At 44.1% G+C, this 16686-nt stretch overlaps 1 protein-coding gene across 1 annotated transcript; it reads right to left on the bottom strand.

Moving 5' to 3' along the window:
* Positions 1–4304: 4304 nt before the first annotated feature.
* On the bottom strand, positions 4305–13008 carry LOC118400136 (inositol hexakisphosphate kinase 2-like). Its single transcript, XM_035796665.2, has 5 exons — positions 12270–13008; positions 7474–7678; positions 6750–6904; positions 6189–6364; positions 4305–6040 (listed from the first exon to the last, which is right to left on the bottom strand). The coding sequence occupies exons 1-5, from the start codon at positions 12535–12537 to the stop codon at positions 5477–5479; spliced, it is 1368 nt and encodes a 455-aa protein (XP_035652558.1). The 5' UTR covers positions 12538–13008; the 3' UTR covers positions 4305–5476.
* Between the last annotated feature and the right edge of the window lie 3678 nt (positions 13009–16686).

The following is a 16686-nucleotide window of genomic DNA, read 5'->3' as shown; positions in this document are numbered from 1 at the left end:
GCTTAGGCAAGAGGCCTGCAGGCATACTTATACTCGCCGTGTGTACTATGTCTATGCACACTAGGTAAGACCTGGGCGGACCACCCCCTGTATTTTGGTTAGCGCACCATGTGGTGCTAAATTAGGTAAGTAGTGGGTAGGCAGGTAAGGTAGGAGAGTGGGCTTAATAAATTCCCAGTAAACGGTAATTCTCTGCCTTGTCGTCATTTACTCGCACCTACAATCCCATACCTCTTTCACTCCACTGGGAGTTGAGTTGTAGCAGGGTGTTGTGTTCCCTCTTCCTAGTGGTGTACGAACAACCTTGATCAGCTACTGTTGTCACTGTACCTGCCTCCATCCTCTAATTGATTAATTGGGGAAAACATATTTTTTTTAACTTTCATCAGTACAATTCTGACCTTCTCCATGAGCTGATTGACTGAACATCACAATTATACATAAAAATACATGTTATTTTTCTGTTGTATCTGTTCATCCTTGTGAGGCTGGCCCCAAGAGGGGACACGCTTCCCTCAGTCAATGGACAGAGATGTCTGAGTGGTTCACTCAGTGTTGTCTATGATCTTATAAGTAACTGACCATCACACTCACATACTGGACAAGTAGGCTACCATACAACAAATACATTTATCTCTGCCAAACACTCATACAGGCCCTGAAGAAAAATCTGCATGAACTCTTAACAGAGAAACACACGTCCACAGAGAAATGTGCAGATGTGCAGTAGAGACTTGTGGGAACACACAGTGAATGGAGTGGACAGTTAATTTGCAACTGCTCCAGATTAAACTTTTTTTTCTGTATTTTTAGAGGCAGTTAATGTATGTCAGTCATGTCAATCCCTGTTCTTTCAGTGTCGTTATTCTTCTATTGGATCTATAGAACATGTGTTGTATCGTTTTCCATGTGATGGAATTGACTATAATATAATTCCTTCAAAAGTCAATGTTGGCTTTGGCTTCCTACAGATGACACAACGAAACATCCTTTATTACAGAAGTTGTCTGTGTACTCTCTAGGAGCAAGAGAGAGGAGTTGGAAAAGAGCATCTCTCTTGTCACAGCCTCGTTCTGTTTATGTAACCCCCTCAGGCACTGACTCGGGCTGAATTAACCTCTGTCAAAACTTGCCAAGCATAACCACACGTATGCACACACACAGTCCATTTTGAGAGGCGAAAGCGGCAGAGCCACAAATGTAAGCCTTTGCAAGCCTTCGCATGTCTGTTTGAGAGGAGACAGGGGCGGCAGCGTAGCCTAGTGGTTAGAGCGTTGGACTAGTAACCGGAAGGTTGCGAGTTCAAACCCCTGAGCTGACAAGGTACAAATCTGTCGTTCTGCCCCTGAACAGGCAGTTAACCCACTGTTCCCAGGCCGTCATTGAAAATAAGAATATGTTCTTAACTGACTTGCCTGGTTAAATAAAGGTAAAAAAATAAATAAATAAAAAACAGATGGACTGAGTGGGAGATGGGACTGAAAGTGTGCCTGCGTCCATCAACCTATATACTCAGTCCAAAAAAGATGAGCTGTACAAACTTGTTTGTGTTTATTTCCCATGATGCATTTTGACATTTGCCTGCTTTTTGTTGTGCCTAGCTTGGTCTTCTCAGAACTCTTAAACACTCTTAATCTGTGTATGCGTTTGTGAGTTCTGGCAGGCAGTTGACGTGTATTTGTTTGTGTATGAGATGGGTGTTTGTGCGGGACTCAATTGGAGGGCAAGAGGAATTAAGCTTAAATTCTGCAGCATTCTGGCTCCTTTGGATTTCACCAAACAGAAACCTAAGTTAGCCGGGGTGAGTATTTTAAGAATGGCCTTAGGCCTAGATGCTGAATTTGAGCGCATGCTTTTAGAGGAGACAGAATGAGGTTGAGAGAAAAATAGGAGAGCTGAAACTCTGATTCCAAATATAGGTGAATCACATGGTAGTCACTGGAGAATGACACATAAACAAGTAAGAAATAAATACTTTTGTTTGAAATGGAGCTGAGTGTTTGAAGGGGATTGTATTTCATCATTGGGGGTATGATGATCACAAACATCTGAGATTCTGGAACACCATTTTATCCTCAGTTTCAGAGAAAACCTAAAAATACTATGCTGCTGTTGCCATAGTGATTTTGTACCACTGTTAAGCAACTGGACCACTTACAATGGCAGCCAGAGCAGCGTTAAAAGAAGGGCAAGGATATGAACACACACAGTCTAGAAGATAGAACAGTCCACTCAGTGGCTTCACTGTTACATTTAACATCAACTACAGTCCCTTCTCAAGAGACTGGAGATATGACAGTTTATACTATCTCTATCAAATCACTCAATCTCTATCTGCAATCTCACACAGGAATGGGACTAGATAAAACACATCAAATATCTTTAGTATGGCGAGAAATGGAGAGAGTGATTTCAAGCAGTGAATGTGCTTGTGTTTGTGCGTGTCTGTGTGCCTGTGCCTGTGTGCAGTTGTGTGTACATGTACTGCCTGTGTGCCCCCTGCCCTGATCCACCCAGCTGTTTACCCCATCAGCCAGTTGGTCAGACCTGCTCCACATACAGTGTAGAGGTTTAACATGAGACTCCTACCCCACATACATAGGTTTATTAGCAGGACACTGCCCCTTTAAATCAGTCAGACTAATTAGAGAAACGAGACCTGTAGACAGAAGACTGACGCACTGACCGACACAATGGCTTGTGCGTATTGCAGAAAGCATCTCTGATTGTCAATGTCCACCATATGTTATTTATTGAAGCATAGCACATAGAGTTAAAGGGGAAGCTGAGCTGCTAGGCAGATAATGGTATATCACCTCTGTGTACACAGGAGAGAGAGAAGAGCTCTGAATGCTCAGTGAGTGGATCACATGTCTCCAGAAGTCTGTGACTCATAGCATTCCTCCCGAGACTGGCTGATTGACTCTCCTCTCCTCAGTCTCGTTTCCTCTGATTCCGCCTCAGACTGGTTAGGACCTGACGGTGGGCTGCCCCAGACACCATCTCCCCCCAGCTCTGGATGACCTCACTTGACCTCTTACTGTAGTATCAGCCCCATCTGGCACCATCACACACACAGTCTGTATTCCTTTCTGGACCATATAGCTGTCATGTGGCGCTTTGTATCATTTATTTAGATTAGCTCCAGAGAGCCCATGTTTCTCATCAACCCAATGCGATCATGATAAATGTTCATCTGACATTTGAATAAACTGAAAGTGATACTTTCAAGTGTTATTTAGATGGGATTCCAGCTTCCATTCTTAGATGTGATCTAACAGAGCAGTCTGAGCCCTGTGGTCAGGTCTTTCCCCCTGACCCAGCAGGTGGTAGTGGGACTGCATCATGACTGACATTATGGAGCTGCAGTTCTCATACTTTCCAAACTAATCATGGATTCAATTGTAAATTATCTGGATTGTCCACCGTTTGTTGGAGGGGAAATAAAAACAGTTTTGGTTGTGGTAAAATGTACTGTTCTGCTCTGTTCTCTTTGTGTGCTAATACTGTATTATACAGTTATGATCATTCTCACTACAATCAGACATTTTCACCATCTTAAGAGTACAAAAACAAAACTTGCATTGCAAGTTTTTACTGCTTTTAAAACTGCTTCTTGCCCCACATGTTTTCTAAAAATAGCTTTCAGCTAATACAATGTTGACATGTAATGGATGGAAAAATATGTATAATTTATTGAAAATGTCACTTTGATCTTTTTTGACACCAACAAAATCAAGTCCCCTTCTGGCACACCGAGTCCAATTGGTTGTAATGGGACTTCGTGTTTTTACCCTGCAAACGAGAATGAACCCTGACTATAATAGACAGCTGACAACGCTCTTAGATTATACACATTTGATGGAAGCAAAGTTAATGTGAATGATGATGGGGAATGCCTCTCAAAGTGCCAGCGCATTTATAAAACAATTTAATCCAAAGAGGCACTGAGTTTGAAGGTAGGCCTTGAAATACATCCACAGGTACACCTCCAATTGACTCAAATGATGTCAATTAGCCTATCAGAAAATTCTAAAGCCGTGACATAATTTTCTGGAATGTTCCAAGCTGTTTAAAGGCACAGTCAACTTAATGTATGTAAACTTCTGACCCACTGGAATTGTGATACAGTGAATTATAAGTGAAATAATCTGTCTGTAAACGATTGTTGGAAAAATGACTTGTGTCATGCACAAAGTAGATGTCCTAACCGACTTGCCAAATCTATAGTTTGTAAACAAGAAATTTGTGTAGTTGTCACGGTTTTCATAGGGTGAAGGAGAGTCGGACCAAACTGCAGCATGTCGATTGCATCCATGTTTATTGAAACAAACGTAAAGACGAATAACCACAAACACTACAAAACAATAAACGTAACGAAAACCGAAGACAGCCTATACTTGTGTAAACTAACACCGACCAAGGACATCAGGACACTAAGGACAATCACCCACAATACAACCAAAGAATATGGCTGCCTAAATATGGTTCCCAATTAGAGACAACGATAACCACCTGCCTCTGATTGAGAACCACTTCAGACAGCCATAGACTTTCCTAGAACACCCCACTAAGCTACAACCCCACTAAGCTACACACCACATACAAAAACCCATGTCACACCTGACCAAATACATGAAGAAAAACACAAAATACTTCGACCAGGGCGTGACAGTAGTGGTTGAAAAACAAGTTTTAATGACTCCAACCTAAGTGTATGTAATCTTCCGACTTCAACTGTACCTGAACATGTCAAATAACAATATTAATTAATATTATTCTAACAAAATGAATAATATACAATAACATACAATTATTTAAATTTTAAATTTATTTAAGAAACATGTCAAATAAATAAAGCTATAGTCCCTGTATGTAATGTAATTGCTATCTGAATATAACATAGTATCTTCTGTGAATGCAAAAGGAGAAGAAAAGAGGGTGGAAAAATAAAGATGAGATTATGTTTTCTCTTTCCTCTCATCAACTTTAATATTTCACAAACATACATCAGTTCCTCTGTTTGCTTTTTCATGTACATCTGCCCGATCAGTAGCACACATCAAAATCAGTGCATGTGTGTGTGTGCTTGCATAAGCCAGGCACCTTTGGACAGTTGGAATCCATGCTTGCAGTCTTGGACTTCATTTCAAACCTCCTTGTGTTGCTTTTTCCCTAAATAAATAACTGGGTAACATAACCAACTTCGTAATAGGTAACGGAGTAAGCAGATAATGGCGACAACTCGAGTCAACTAAAGAAGATTGCAGAAGATTGCAAATGTCTCTTCAAATGTAACCTTCATGGCCCTTTGTATCCCTTGCGGATACAAACAAAAACACCCAAATGAAGGACTCCTGTGGAAAAACTGGCTACAGCAATGTTCAGTGTGCCCCTATGGCCAGCCTCTGTAGTCCAGTGTGCTGTTTCTTCTATGAGTCCAATAGAGAGAAGAGAAACTGTGTGTGTGTGTGTTTTAGTCTGTGCAGTGGTCCTCCAGGTGGGATATGATGGTGATGAGGTTCTGCAGACCGAAGATGTAGCCACTGTCCTGGCCCTCGTGCACCACACTGTCCTCCACATAGTCAGGGCAGGTGGTGTGGGCAAAGTCAATCATCCTCACGTCCACCGCCGGGCCAGGGCCTGTATCAGATCGGGCTGTCAGACGTCCACCATCAGTGCTACCACTACTACTGCTGCCGGGAAACCCAAACGCACTTGCCTCTTCATCTTTCTCCACTTCCTCCTCTTCTTCCTCCTCAGACAGACCGCCCTCGGGGCCTCTGCGTGTGTGTGTGCGGGGCGGTTCACCATCGTAGATGATGAGCAGGGAGGAGGAATAGAAGCGGTAGGACTCACAGCCCTCCAGAGCTGCCTGCATCTCCCTGAGCCTCAGCAGCACCGGGGAGAGCAGCTCGCGCCGCAGACGCCGCCCGTCACGGAAGAACTGGAACAGAGCCTCCTTGAAGCCCGACAGGGTCAGTTTACGCCCAATGTACTTGTCCATGAACATGAGCTGACCCGAATCTGACTGGTATACCTGAGAGAGAGGTAGGAGACGGAGGGGTTCAGAAACACATTTCTTCTCTTTCATTCTGAACTAGAACTAAGCTATGCCTCGCCAATATATCATTTCAGACTCTTCAACTCTGCCCCATCCCCATCAATAACACAAGTTAACATTGTACCTGCATGCCACAGAGGCGTACTCCGATGGAGGCAGAGGTGCTTTGCTGGCACTTGCGGATTTGCATGACCTTCTTCTCCTCGGACACGTTGTCACCGTGCTGCCGCGTGCCCATCTTCAGGTCCAGCACGCACGGAACCGCATGACGCCACGTCAGGTTCTCCAGCAGGATGAATTCTGGGAAGGGGTCCTGACTCAAGGAGCCTCTGGTTACAGGAGAATCACATCATATTCCTAATGCACCTGGTTGGAGACTTAACTCTCCGCTAATGTAGTAGGAAGACCTGAATCCCTATCAGCAGACACTAATTCATCAGATGGTCCGGACATCAATCCATCTCGAGCCTTTCCTCACATCAATCCACTTCACTTACAAATCCACAGATGTCACAAGTGGAGTATCTGTGAGATTGTAAGGCTACTTTGGGCACAAGATTCTGCAGAGTGAAGAAATAGGCAGCACTATACAGTAATACGTTTAGGTACAGTACATGGACAAATTTTGCAGGCAGGTGCTGGACGGCCTGATGTTCAAAGTGGTTGTTCCACGCTGAAAGGATACTGTACTGGTTGCGGTGCTTGGCGTTCTCCTTCATCCTCTGCAGGTGTTTCTGTTGGAGTCTGAGTCTCCAGGGGTTGTGTTGGATGGCGTTTCTGCTTCCCACAGGCACCTCCTCCTGCTGCAACCACTCCAACACCTCCCCCTCGAGCTTATGACTGGGGGAAATAGGAAGAGAGGAGTCAGGAGGGGTGGAGAGCATCAAGCGTACATTCTAGAACCTACAATGTGTCTCAACATACAGGTATCAGGTAACTTCCAAAATAAAGGAAAATGTGTGATACAAAGTATCTTGAAAGCAGGTGCTTGCACACAGGCATGGTTCCTGAGTATATTAAGCAATTAACATCCCCATCATGGGCGGCAGGTAGTCTAGTGGTTAGAGCGTTGGACTTAACCGAAAGTTTGCAAGATCGAATCCCAAAGCTGACAAGGTGAAAATCTGTCGTTTTGCCCCTGAACAAGGCAGTTAACCCGCTGTTTGTTCTTAACTGACTTCCCTAGTTAAATAAATGTAAAATAAAAATGTTTAGGGTCATGTATAAAAATGCCTAGTTGCTCATTATTTTGACTAGAAGAAAAGATCTCAGTGACTTTAAAAGAGGGGTCTCAAATGTGTGTGTATGTCTCAGTCAACAGTCACCCTGTTTATCTCTTTATTGGTGTATCTCAGTAGGTCTCTGTAACAGTGTTTCAAGTGCATCCGTCTCTCTCTCTCGTCTCTCACCTCTTGTCCTTGTCTTTGCGTGAGTCCAGCAGACTCTGGGCAGACAGATGCTTGATGCCCCACTGGTGCATCTTGCTGTTGGGCTCGCCATTGACCGATGGGTCTATATTCTCCAGGTCCCCCACCCCAGAGTCACTTTGCAGTGGATATGCTATGAGACACAGGTTGCCCTCCTCATCCTCCTCAAAATTCACAGATACCACACCTGGGGGACAGAGAGAGACAAAAAGGGAGAAGAAAAACTGATAAGACATCAACCTTGTAGAAATTGCAAAGCAATGGTTATTTTGACTCTCTCTCTCTGTAATACTGTATTTGAATTCCTAAGCAGGAATTAGAATAAACTGGGAAGTATTTGTCTGGGCAATTCCACGGTAACAGAATTGCGCTGAGACTAAGATTTTTCACTTAAAATATATGCCAAACAAAAATCATTGACTTCAAAGTTAAACAAACCATACAACTCACAAGGGCTACTTTTAACACTTTACACTGAAGACTTTACAAAAACACATTTACTGGAAGAACTGTGCAGATTCAATGTTTGTTAACAGAATTCCGGCAAATCTCCCTCAGTTTTTTATGTGACCACGTTTTCCAAAAACTCTGAATGTCATTCTCTTCATGGTGATCTATCCTAAATAGGTACACAAAGGTATACATATGCATAATCCTCCTTTGCATATTTGACTACTATTCTACACACTATTTGGGTATAGCTCTGCCCCCAAACTAGAACAAATTTGTTTCAGCCGGACCAAATCTGAACCAATCATAAACCAGGTTTCCATCCAACCTTTTAACCTTTCTAGGGCAGGCGTTCCGTTAGCGGAACCCCTCGACAACATTCAGCTGATAAGGCAGCGAGCAAAATTCAAAAATATTTATTTGAAATATGTAACTTTCACACATTTTTATTTAACCTTTATTTAACTAGGCAAGTCAGTTAAGAACACATTCTTATTTTCAATGACTGCCTAGGAACAGTGGGTTAACTGCCTGTTCAGGGGAAGAACGACAGATTTGTACCTTGTCAGCTCGGGGATTTGAACTTGCAACCTTTCGGTTACTAGTCCAACGCTCTAACCACTAGGCTACTCTGCCGCCCCACCAATACAGCAAATGAAAGATAAACATCTTGTTAATCTACCCATCATGTCAGATTTCAAAAATGCTTTACAGCGAAACCACAACATATAATCAATCATATCATAGCCAAGTCAAGAAAACACAGCCATTTTTCCAGCCAAAGATAGGAGTCACAAAAAGCAGAAATATAGATAAAATGAATCACTAACCTTTGATGATCTTCATCAGATGACACTCATAGGACATCATTTTACACAATACATGTATGCTTTGTTCGATAATGTTCATGTTTATATCCACAAATCTCAGTTTACATTGGAACGTTACGTGCAGTAATGTTTTGATTCCAAAACATCCGGTGATTTTGCAGAAATACTCATAATAAACATTGATAAAATATACAAGTGTTATTCACAGAATTAAAGGTAGACTGCTCCTTAATGCAACTGCTGTGTCAGATTATTATTACTTTTGACAGAAAAAGCATAATCTGAGAACGGAGCTCAGAGGCCAATCCAGCCAAAGAAATATCTGCCATGTTGGAGTCAACAGAAGTTAGAAATAACACAATATTCACTTACCTTTGATGATCTTCATCAGAAGGCACTCCCAGGAATCCCAGTTCGACAATAAATGACTGATTTGTTCCATAAAGTTCCATAAAGTCCATAATTTATGTCCAAATAGACACTTGTTGTTAGCGTGTTCAGCCCAGTAATCCATCTTCATGTGGCGCGAGCACTTCTTCCAGACAAAAACTCGAAAAGTTCCATTACAGGTAGTAGAAACAAGTCAAACAATGTATGGAATCAATCTTTAGGATGTTTTTAACAAAACATCAATAAGCTTCCAACCAGAGAATTCCTATGTCTGAAGAAAAGCACTGGAACGGGAGGTAACTTTGTCGGGAGCACGCGTCATGAGCCTGAGACACTCTGCAGACCACTGACTCAGAAAGGGCTCATGAGCCTCTCCTTTATAGTAGAATCCTCATTCAAGTTTCTAAAGACGGTTGACATCTAGTGGAAGCCGTAGGAAGTGCAACTTTATCCATATCCCACTGTGTATTCGGTAGGCCAAGCTTTGAAAAACTACAAACCTCAGATTTCCCACTTCCTGGTTGGATTTTTCTCAGGTTTTCGCCTGCCATATGAGTTCTGTTATATTCACAGACATCATTCAAACAGTTTTAGAAACTTTAGAGTGTTTTCTATTAAATAATAATACTAATAATAATATGCATATATTAGCATCTGGGACAGAGTAGGAGGCTCTGGGCATGCTGTTCATCCAAAAGTTTTTTTTGTTGTTTTACCTTTATTTAACTCGGCAAGTCAGTTAAGAACAAATTCTTATTTTCAATGATGGCCTAAGGAACAGTAGGTTAACTGCTTGTTCAGGGGCAGAATGACAGATTTGTACCTTGTCAGCTCGGGGGTTTGAACTTGCAACCTTCCAGTTACTAGTCCAACACTCTAACTACTAGGCTACCCTGCCGCCCCAAAATACTGCCCCCTATCCCAAAAGAGTTTTAATGCAAGCAAAGTACATGTCGGATAAAAATGTCACGACAGGCCTGATGGAAACAGCAAATTTGTGGGTGGGATCTTTTTGTGTCGGTGAAATTAATTATGTGAGAAACGATGATGGAAATGCCTTTATGTGCAAATATTGATATAATAACCATAATATCAAAGTAAACGTGGAGTCACACGATTTTGTGTGGTCCTCCCACTACGATTTTGGGAAAGCATGCAGTTTATTAGGCTACAGATTAAATAAGATATGTGTTGAAAGTGCACAGTGACGAGCTTGACGCTCCTTTCCAATAAATATCGAGGGTCTTATTCTGATGAGCGATGCGTGGCTGCCGTTTGACAAATATAAATCATCTTGTACTCATCATGTAGGTAGCCTGCCCGCATTGTTTCTGTGAGCTGTTGGCTAGAGCACACTGCCAAGACCATAGATTCGCTACATAACGCAACATTTCTTCTGACAAAACCATCAGTGGCGTTTAAATTCAATGGAATCAAATCAAATGTATTTATATAGCCCTTCTTACATCAGCTGATATATCAAAGTGCTGTACAGAAACCCAGCCTAAAACTCCAAACAGCAAGCAATGCAGGTGTATTTTTTATTCGGTACATGTGAATGTAACCGCAAAAGTTATTTATATGTGCACTACGTTATCACATAATGACTGTTGTCCGCAACAAGACAATTTGACTGTAACATCTCTGGTGGGAAAATGTGCATATTGTTTTTGTGGATTTTAGAATATCAAAATCAGTCACCAATTGGATGGAAACCTAGCTAGTAGAGTCTATGTTTCACAAGTTTGGACATCAAAGTACAGGACAGTAGAGCTCAGTAGAGTATCCAGTACAGTATAGTTCTGTACCGTAGAGTACAATACATTGTACTGTCCTCGTGTGTTCTACTGAACTCTACCATATTGTACTGAACTCTACTTTTCTTTACTGTACTCTATTGTGCTGTGCTGTACTGTCCAAACTTGAGAACCCAATTGTGGTTCGTAACTATTATGATTTCCCATTGTAGCCAATTCAATTGCATAGATTCCGTTACTGATTCTTTTGAACATTTATAGTTATCACTTAACAATTCATGAACAAAATTGATATCAGTAAAATCACGATAACTAGTGGATAGGTCTACTTTTCCTTGTTACTTCCGTGAACTTTCATTATCCTCCCTCCTCATGAGGGAGACCAAATTAGATATGTGGGTTTACTTATTTTCTTATTCCATTTTTTGGGGATGGAAAATAGCATTTAAAAACTGGAATGAATTGGATCTCCTCTTCCTTGTGTACACACACAGGTTCACCTTTCACTTGTCTGTCAGGGACTAAAGACAAACAGCTGCAGTGAACCATAACACAGTGTTAGATAACCCACTGTTAAAGGGCTAGACAGTGGAGGGGAGATGCAGCACTGGAGGTGGAAGGGGAGAGTTAACCAGATTGGGAGGACTTTAGGACCCTGCAGGTCCACATTGCCTTCTGAATCTCAAGCCTTAGATACTGATGTCATGGTATGACAGATTCACCCCTCTCCTGTTAGAATGCATATTTGTGTATGTGTGCAACTAAACCTGTCTTCAGTTAATGCATACTATACTACATTCTACCTGCTCTGCATGCTCTCTGGGCAGAGAAACACAGCTCTAACCTGTTTCTGTGTGACTGCACATAGGGGCAGGGCAGGACCCCCTGGTGGTGCTCCAATGCTACAGCGCCCTCCTGTGCCCAGGCCCAATAGCACCTGCTACCACACAACATCCTGGCTGGCCTGCAATGTCCTACCCTGGGCCTTGGAGAATTGACAAAACCCACCTGATCCTTCTGTGGAGGGGCACAGTCAGACGTCCTGAAAACACCCTAAAACCGTGGGCTTACATGGACTGTGAATAATGAAAATTGCATAGAGAAAAATGCATGCACCTGCAATAACCTACCCTCTTTTCCAACCGCCTTCCAAGAGATCAAGAGATAGTGAGAGAGAGGATGGAATATGGAAAAAGAGAGAGAGAGAACACAGCAGGACAACATTAGCCCAGTCACACACAGTAGATGGATGTGGTGGAGGTTGTGGTTAGGAAAGGGAAAGGGGGATACCTAGTCAGTTGTAAAACTGAATGCATTCAACTGAAATGTGTCTTCCGGGGTAGCCTCTTACCTCTGTACTGGGGGGTGAACTTCCTCATGGCGCTGGGTAGGCTCTTGTAGAACTGGTGCTCTCGGGGGATGAGGGGCTTGCAGATGGTCTGCTCCCCGAAACGCAGCACGCAGCAGTGGCCCCCCACCTGGTGCATGAAGGGCTCAAGCGGGACCCCTTTCTCCAGATAGTGTTGTAGCTGCTGCTGCGTCTGCTGCTGCTTGGCCTGCATGGTCTGAGCCTCCATGACCGGACTCATCCTCCACTGACCCGGAGTACAGCGCCACATGCATTAGTCTCCCTCCTCGGGGGACAGTGCAGCAGGACCGATGTTGTTGTCGTTTATTTCGATCCCTCCTTTTCTTTGGTTCCCTCAGAGGAGGCTGTGATTATCGATCCTCTGTGCAGGAGGGATTTTGCAAGACAAAAACAAAGAGGGAAGTAGGAAGAGAGAGAGAGAGAAATATCATCGGCGTCTGTTGATCTTAAATCTCTTTTCTCCTCCTGGCCTTAGAAAGCAGATGGCAGAGAGGTGTAGGAACAGACAGTTCTTTGTGTCCTGAGGTTGAAAGAGGACGGTTTGCGCAGCTGCTTCTGCTTTCCAGAGTCTGGTCTGCCTGACTCCACTGAAACCCTCCTGACACTGACAGCCTGCACTTGCTCGACTGGTAACTCTCACAAGCACAAACACAGACCCGCCCGCTCAGGCCACTTCCACCAATCACAAGCAGGAGCAGGTTGTTGGGTGGTAACCCTTCGAGGGAAGAGAGCGTGCAAACGAAGAGGGAGGGGAGAGAGAAAAAAGGAAAGAAGCAGAATAACAGAGTTATGAGGAGGGATGAGCTGAACTGAACTCAGCTATTTCCCTCTGTGTGACAGAAGCGTTTTAAACCTTAACAACCTCACAAAACAAACTGCATTTCCTCATTCAAACCAACGACTGAGAGGGTGAGACTGGTGATAAAATAATGCAGGCCCAGTGCCCACATATTGTCTACTGCCATTTAACATTCGCAAAGACAGAAAGCTGCAAACACACTCGTAAACACAGTAACAATGAGTTTTCAATCAGAGAAATAATGTTGAGGGCAACAGCGTGTTGACTATGGAACAAACAGCGGTCTGGTATGATGTAAATAACGGTATCCGTTAAGGTGAATGTAGTCTTGAGAGCAAAATAGAACATGGAATAAAACAGTGTTGTTCTCTTCCAGTTTACTCAGCAGATAAACTGTCAACATTACCTTCGCTACCAGCTAGGCATAACATGCTAACTGGGGGCCCTGTACAGCAGAAAGAGTCTGTGGATAGAAAGAGAGCGACAGAAAGAGAGGAGATGGGGGTTCTTGTGTTTCCTGAGCTGCAGGATGGGGACTGTAATCCTTCCCTTCTTTAAACAGATTAGTCTAGGCTACCACATAGGGAGAACATACCAACTCCTCATTCACAGAATGGCCAGTCTCTACAGGACAGGTAAGGAGTCGGAAGTGTGCGTATGCTTGTGTGTGTGTGTGTGTGTGTGTGTGTCTGGCCCAGTGGCGGAGGAGAAGATATACACTAGCTTGTTCTCCTGAGACCACAGGCAGCAGCAGCAGTCCCCACAGTAATCTCTCTAACCCAGCCTCCTGGAACACTTCAGGGAGGAAATGGGCCACAGGAAGAAAGAAAAGGAACTAAAACACACAGACAAACAGAGGCTGACGCCACAGGGCACAAAGGGACTATCAGGTAGGCATTAACTCCTTGCCACCCAATTTGGCACCACACACCCACTGCCTCAGACACACGCATTACCCAACACTAATATAGCAATACTTCTGACACTCTGGCCATGTCTTGACCATTCATCTCTGACCTGAACATTGGTCAATATCCATGCCAATGGTAGCCTATTGCCAGAAGACATGTTGACTTTGGCTTAAACTTTGCAGACACTTGCAAGACTTTAGGGAGGGGCACAATAATGTCAGAGAGGAAGATAAAGGTGCCTGTAACCTTGCTATAGAGCAGTAAAGCATGGTCGTTGGTCGTTAGTGAGGTGGGTAAGAGCATTAAACAGCATGTTCCTGAAGTATGTGCCAGAGGGACACAGAGATCCACTGACAGACCAGGCCATAGCCTGAGAACCAATATGAGCAGTGGGGCAGTCCTTTTCACCTCCACACATCTCCATAAAACGCACACACACAGACGTCAGACACAGTCCCAAATGACACGTCTTGCCAATAATGTCTGACTTCCTGGCAAATAACATTCTCACACTAATAGTTATTGCCAGCACTGAAGAGAAGTGGACTTTGGCCTGAACTTTGGAGAGACTTGCAAGACTTTAGGGAGTGCTACAACAATGGACCCATTTTTGAGGGAAATATCCCCAGGAGTGGTGGGGCAGCATAGCATGTGGTGGGTGAAAGGTGGGTAAGGTTTGTTTCATGCCCACGTCATGCCAGGGCAAGGTCGGTTCCAGGCATTAGAGACATAAGCGAACTCAGTCTGGGTCTCAACTTAGTGCTGAGAGTTAGAATAGTAGAATACACCAGGTGCAATTTCTAAATTTGGTTGTGCATCATCAGTTTTCCTCTTGTTATGTCAGTCACTCAATTAGCCATGTCAGCAAACAATGATTTGATTGGTCAATTAGTCTAGTAGCTAGCCAGCTAAACTTGTACTAATCATGGCTGAATACCGACCGGCACGCAGGTGCACGTGTACAGGGAATCTGACCTCCAGGGGGGCGCCGTTTTGCTGGTGGCACAGAGCTTCTCGTTTCTCCTTTTCTCCCTCGATAACCTGTCCATCTCCTCATTTGAAATCCATACTGTCACAAGATTAACATTGTTGCCATATATCGCCCACCAAGTGCTTTTAGAGAGTTCCTCAATGAGCTTGACACCTTGATAAGCTCATTTCCTGATGATGGCCCACTGCTCATCGTAATGGCCGACTTCAATCTCCCGACATCTGCCTTCGATTCATTTCTTTCCACCTCTTGCTTTCCCCTCCATGCCTCCTTTGACTTACCCCTTTCCCAGTCCCCTCCCACTCACAAGGCAGGCAAAAGGCTTGACCTCATCTTTACAAGAGGCTGTTCACCTACTAATCTCGCTGCAACCCCCCTCCAGGTCTACTACTTTGTTTCCTTTTCTGTCTCACTCTTCTCCAACCCTACCCACTCAGACCCTACACAATGGTCATGCGTCATCTCAATCTTTGCTGTCTTCGCTCTCTCTCTCCCACATCTCTCCCTTCTGCCAAATCCTTCTCCCTCCTGTCTCCTGATTCTGCCCCCTCGACCCTACTCTCCTCCCTTTCCGCATCCCATGACTTGCACTGTCCCCTTTCCTCCCGGAAGGCTCTGCCCTCCCCTCCTGCCCCGCGTCTGAGTGACTCATTGTGAGTTTACAGAACAAAACTACATTTATGGAGGACCTATCATCCTTTCACTCCCTCCTCTCTACCTTCTCTTCCTCTGTGTCTGCTGCTAAAGCTACTTTATATCACTCTAAATGTCAAGATTCTGCCTCAAACCTAGGAAACTATTTTCCAACTTCTACTTGCTCCTTAATCATCCACCACCTCGCTCCTCACTTTGAAAGGAAGGTTGACAACATCCACCCACACAACTCCCCTACCCATTGACCTCTTTCTCCCCTCTCTATCCAGATAAAACCCTGTGACTAATGAGGTCCGGCCGCCCAACAACCTGCCCACTTGACCCTATCCCTTCCTCCCTTCTTCAGACCATCTCTGGAGACCCTCTCCCATTCTTCACTTCCCTCATCAACTCATCCTGACCACCGGCTGTGTTCCCTATTCAAAATTGCCAGAGTCGCTCCCCTCAAGAAACCAACAATCAACCCTTCTGACATCAAAAACTACAGACCGGTATCCCTTCTTTTCTTTCCAAAACACTTGAGCGTGCTGTCTCTGACCAACTCTCTCGCTATCCCTTTCAGAATGATCTTCCTGACCCTAACCAGTCAGGCTTCAATTGGTCACTGAACCAAGACGGCTCTCCTCTGTGTCACAAAGGCTCTCCGCTCTGCCAAAGCTGACTCTCTCTCCTCTGACCTCATAGACATTGTGAACCATCACATCCTCCTCTCCAGCCTCTCAGAGCTGGTCGTCTCAGGCTCTGCACACTATTGGATTGTGTCTTACCTGGCAGACAGTTCCTACCAGGTGCCTTGGAGAGGATCTGTGTCTGCATCAAGTACTCTCACGAAAGGCTTTCCCTCAGGACTCGGTTCCAGGCCCTCTCCTCTTCTCTCTATACACCAAGTCCCCTCGGCTCCATAATATGGTCTCTCCTAATTGCTACTACTTTGCTCCTTCCCCCCTTCTGACACCCAGGTGGTGACACGCATCTCTGCGTGCCTGGAAGATATTTCAGCTTGGATGCTGACCCACACCTCAAAAAAACATTCAAGAAATGTTA

Source organism: Oncorhynchus keta, chromosome 21, assembly GCF_023373465.1.
Source record: "Oncorhynchus keta strain PuntledgeMale-10-30-2019 chromosome 21, Oket_V2, whole genome shotgun sequence".
Classification (NCBI taxonomy): domain Eukaryota; kingdom Metazoa; phylum Chordata; class Actinopteri; order Salmoniformes; family Salmonidae; genus Oncorhynchus; species Oncorhynchus keta.
The sequence above is the reverse complement of the archived record's forward strand: the minus strand, read 5'-3'. Positions and strand labels throughout refer to the sequence as shown.

Coding starts and splice junctions, on each gene's coding strand:
- LOC118400136 (XM_035796665.2), bottom strand. CDS start 12,537: ATGTGGCGCTGTACTCCGGGTCAGTGGAGGATGAGTCCGGTCATGGAG. Junction 6,905..7,473: donor CGCAAAGACAAGGACAAGAG/GTGAGAGACGAG, acceptor TATTTCCCCCAG/TCATAAGCTCGAGGGGGAGG. Junction 6,365..6,749: donor CAAGCACCGCAACCAGTACA/GTATCCTTTCAG, acceptor ACCCCTTCCCAG/AATTCATCCTGCTGGAGAAC.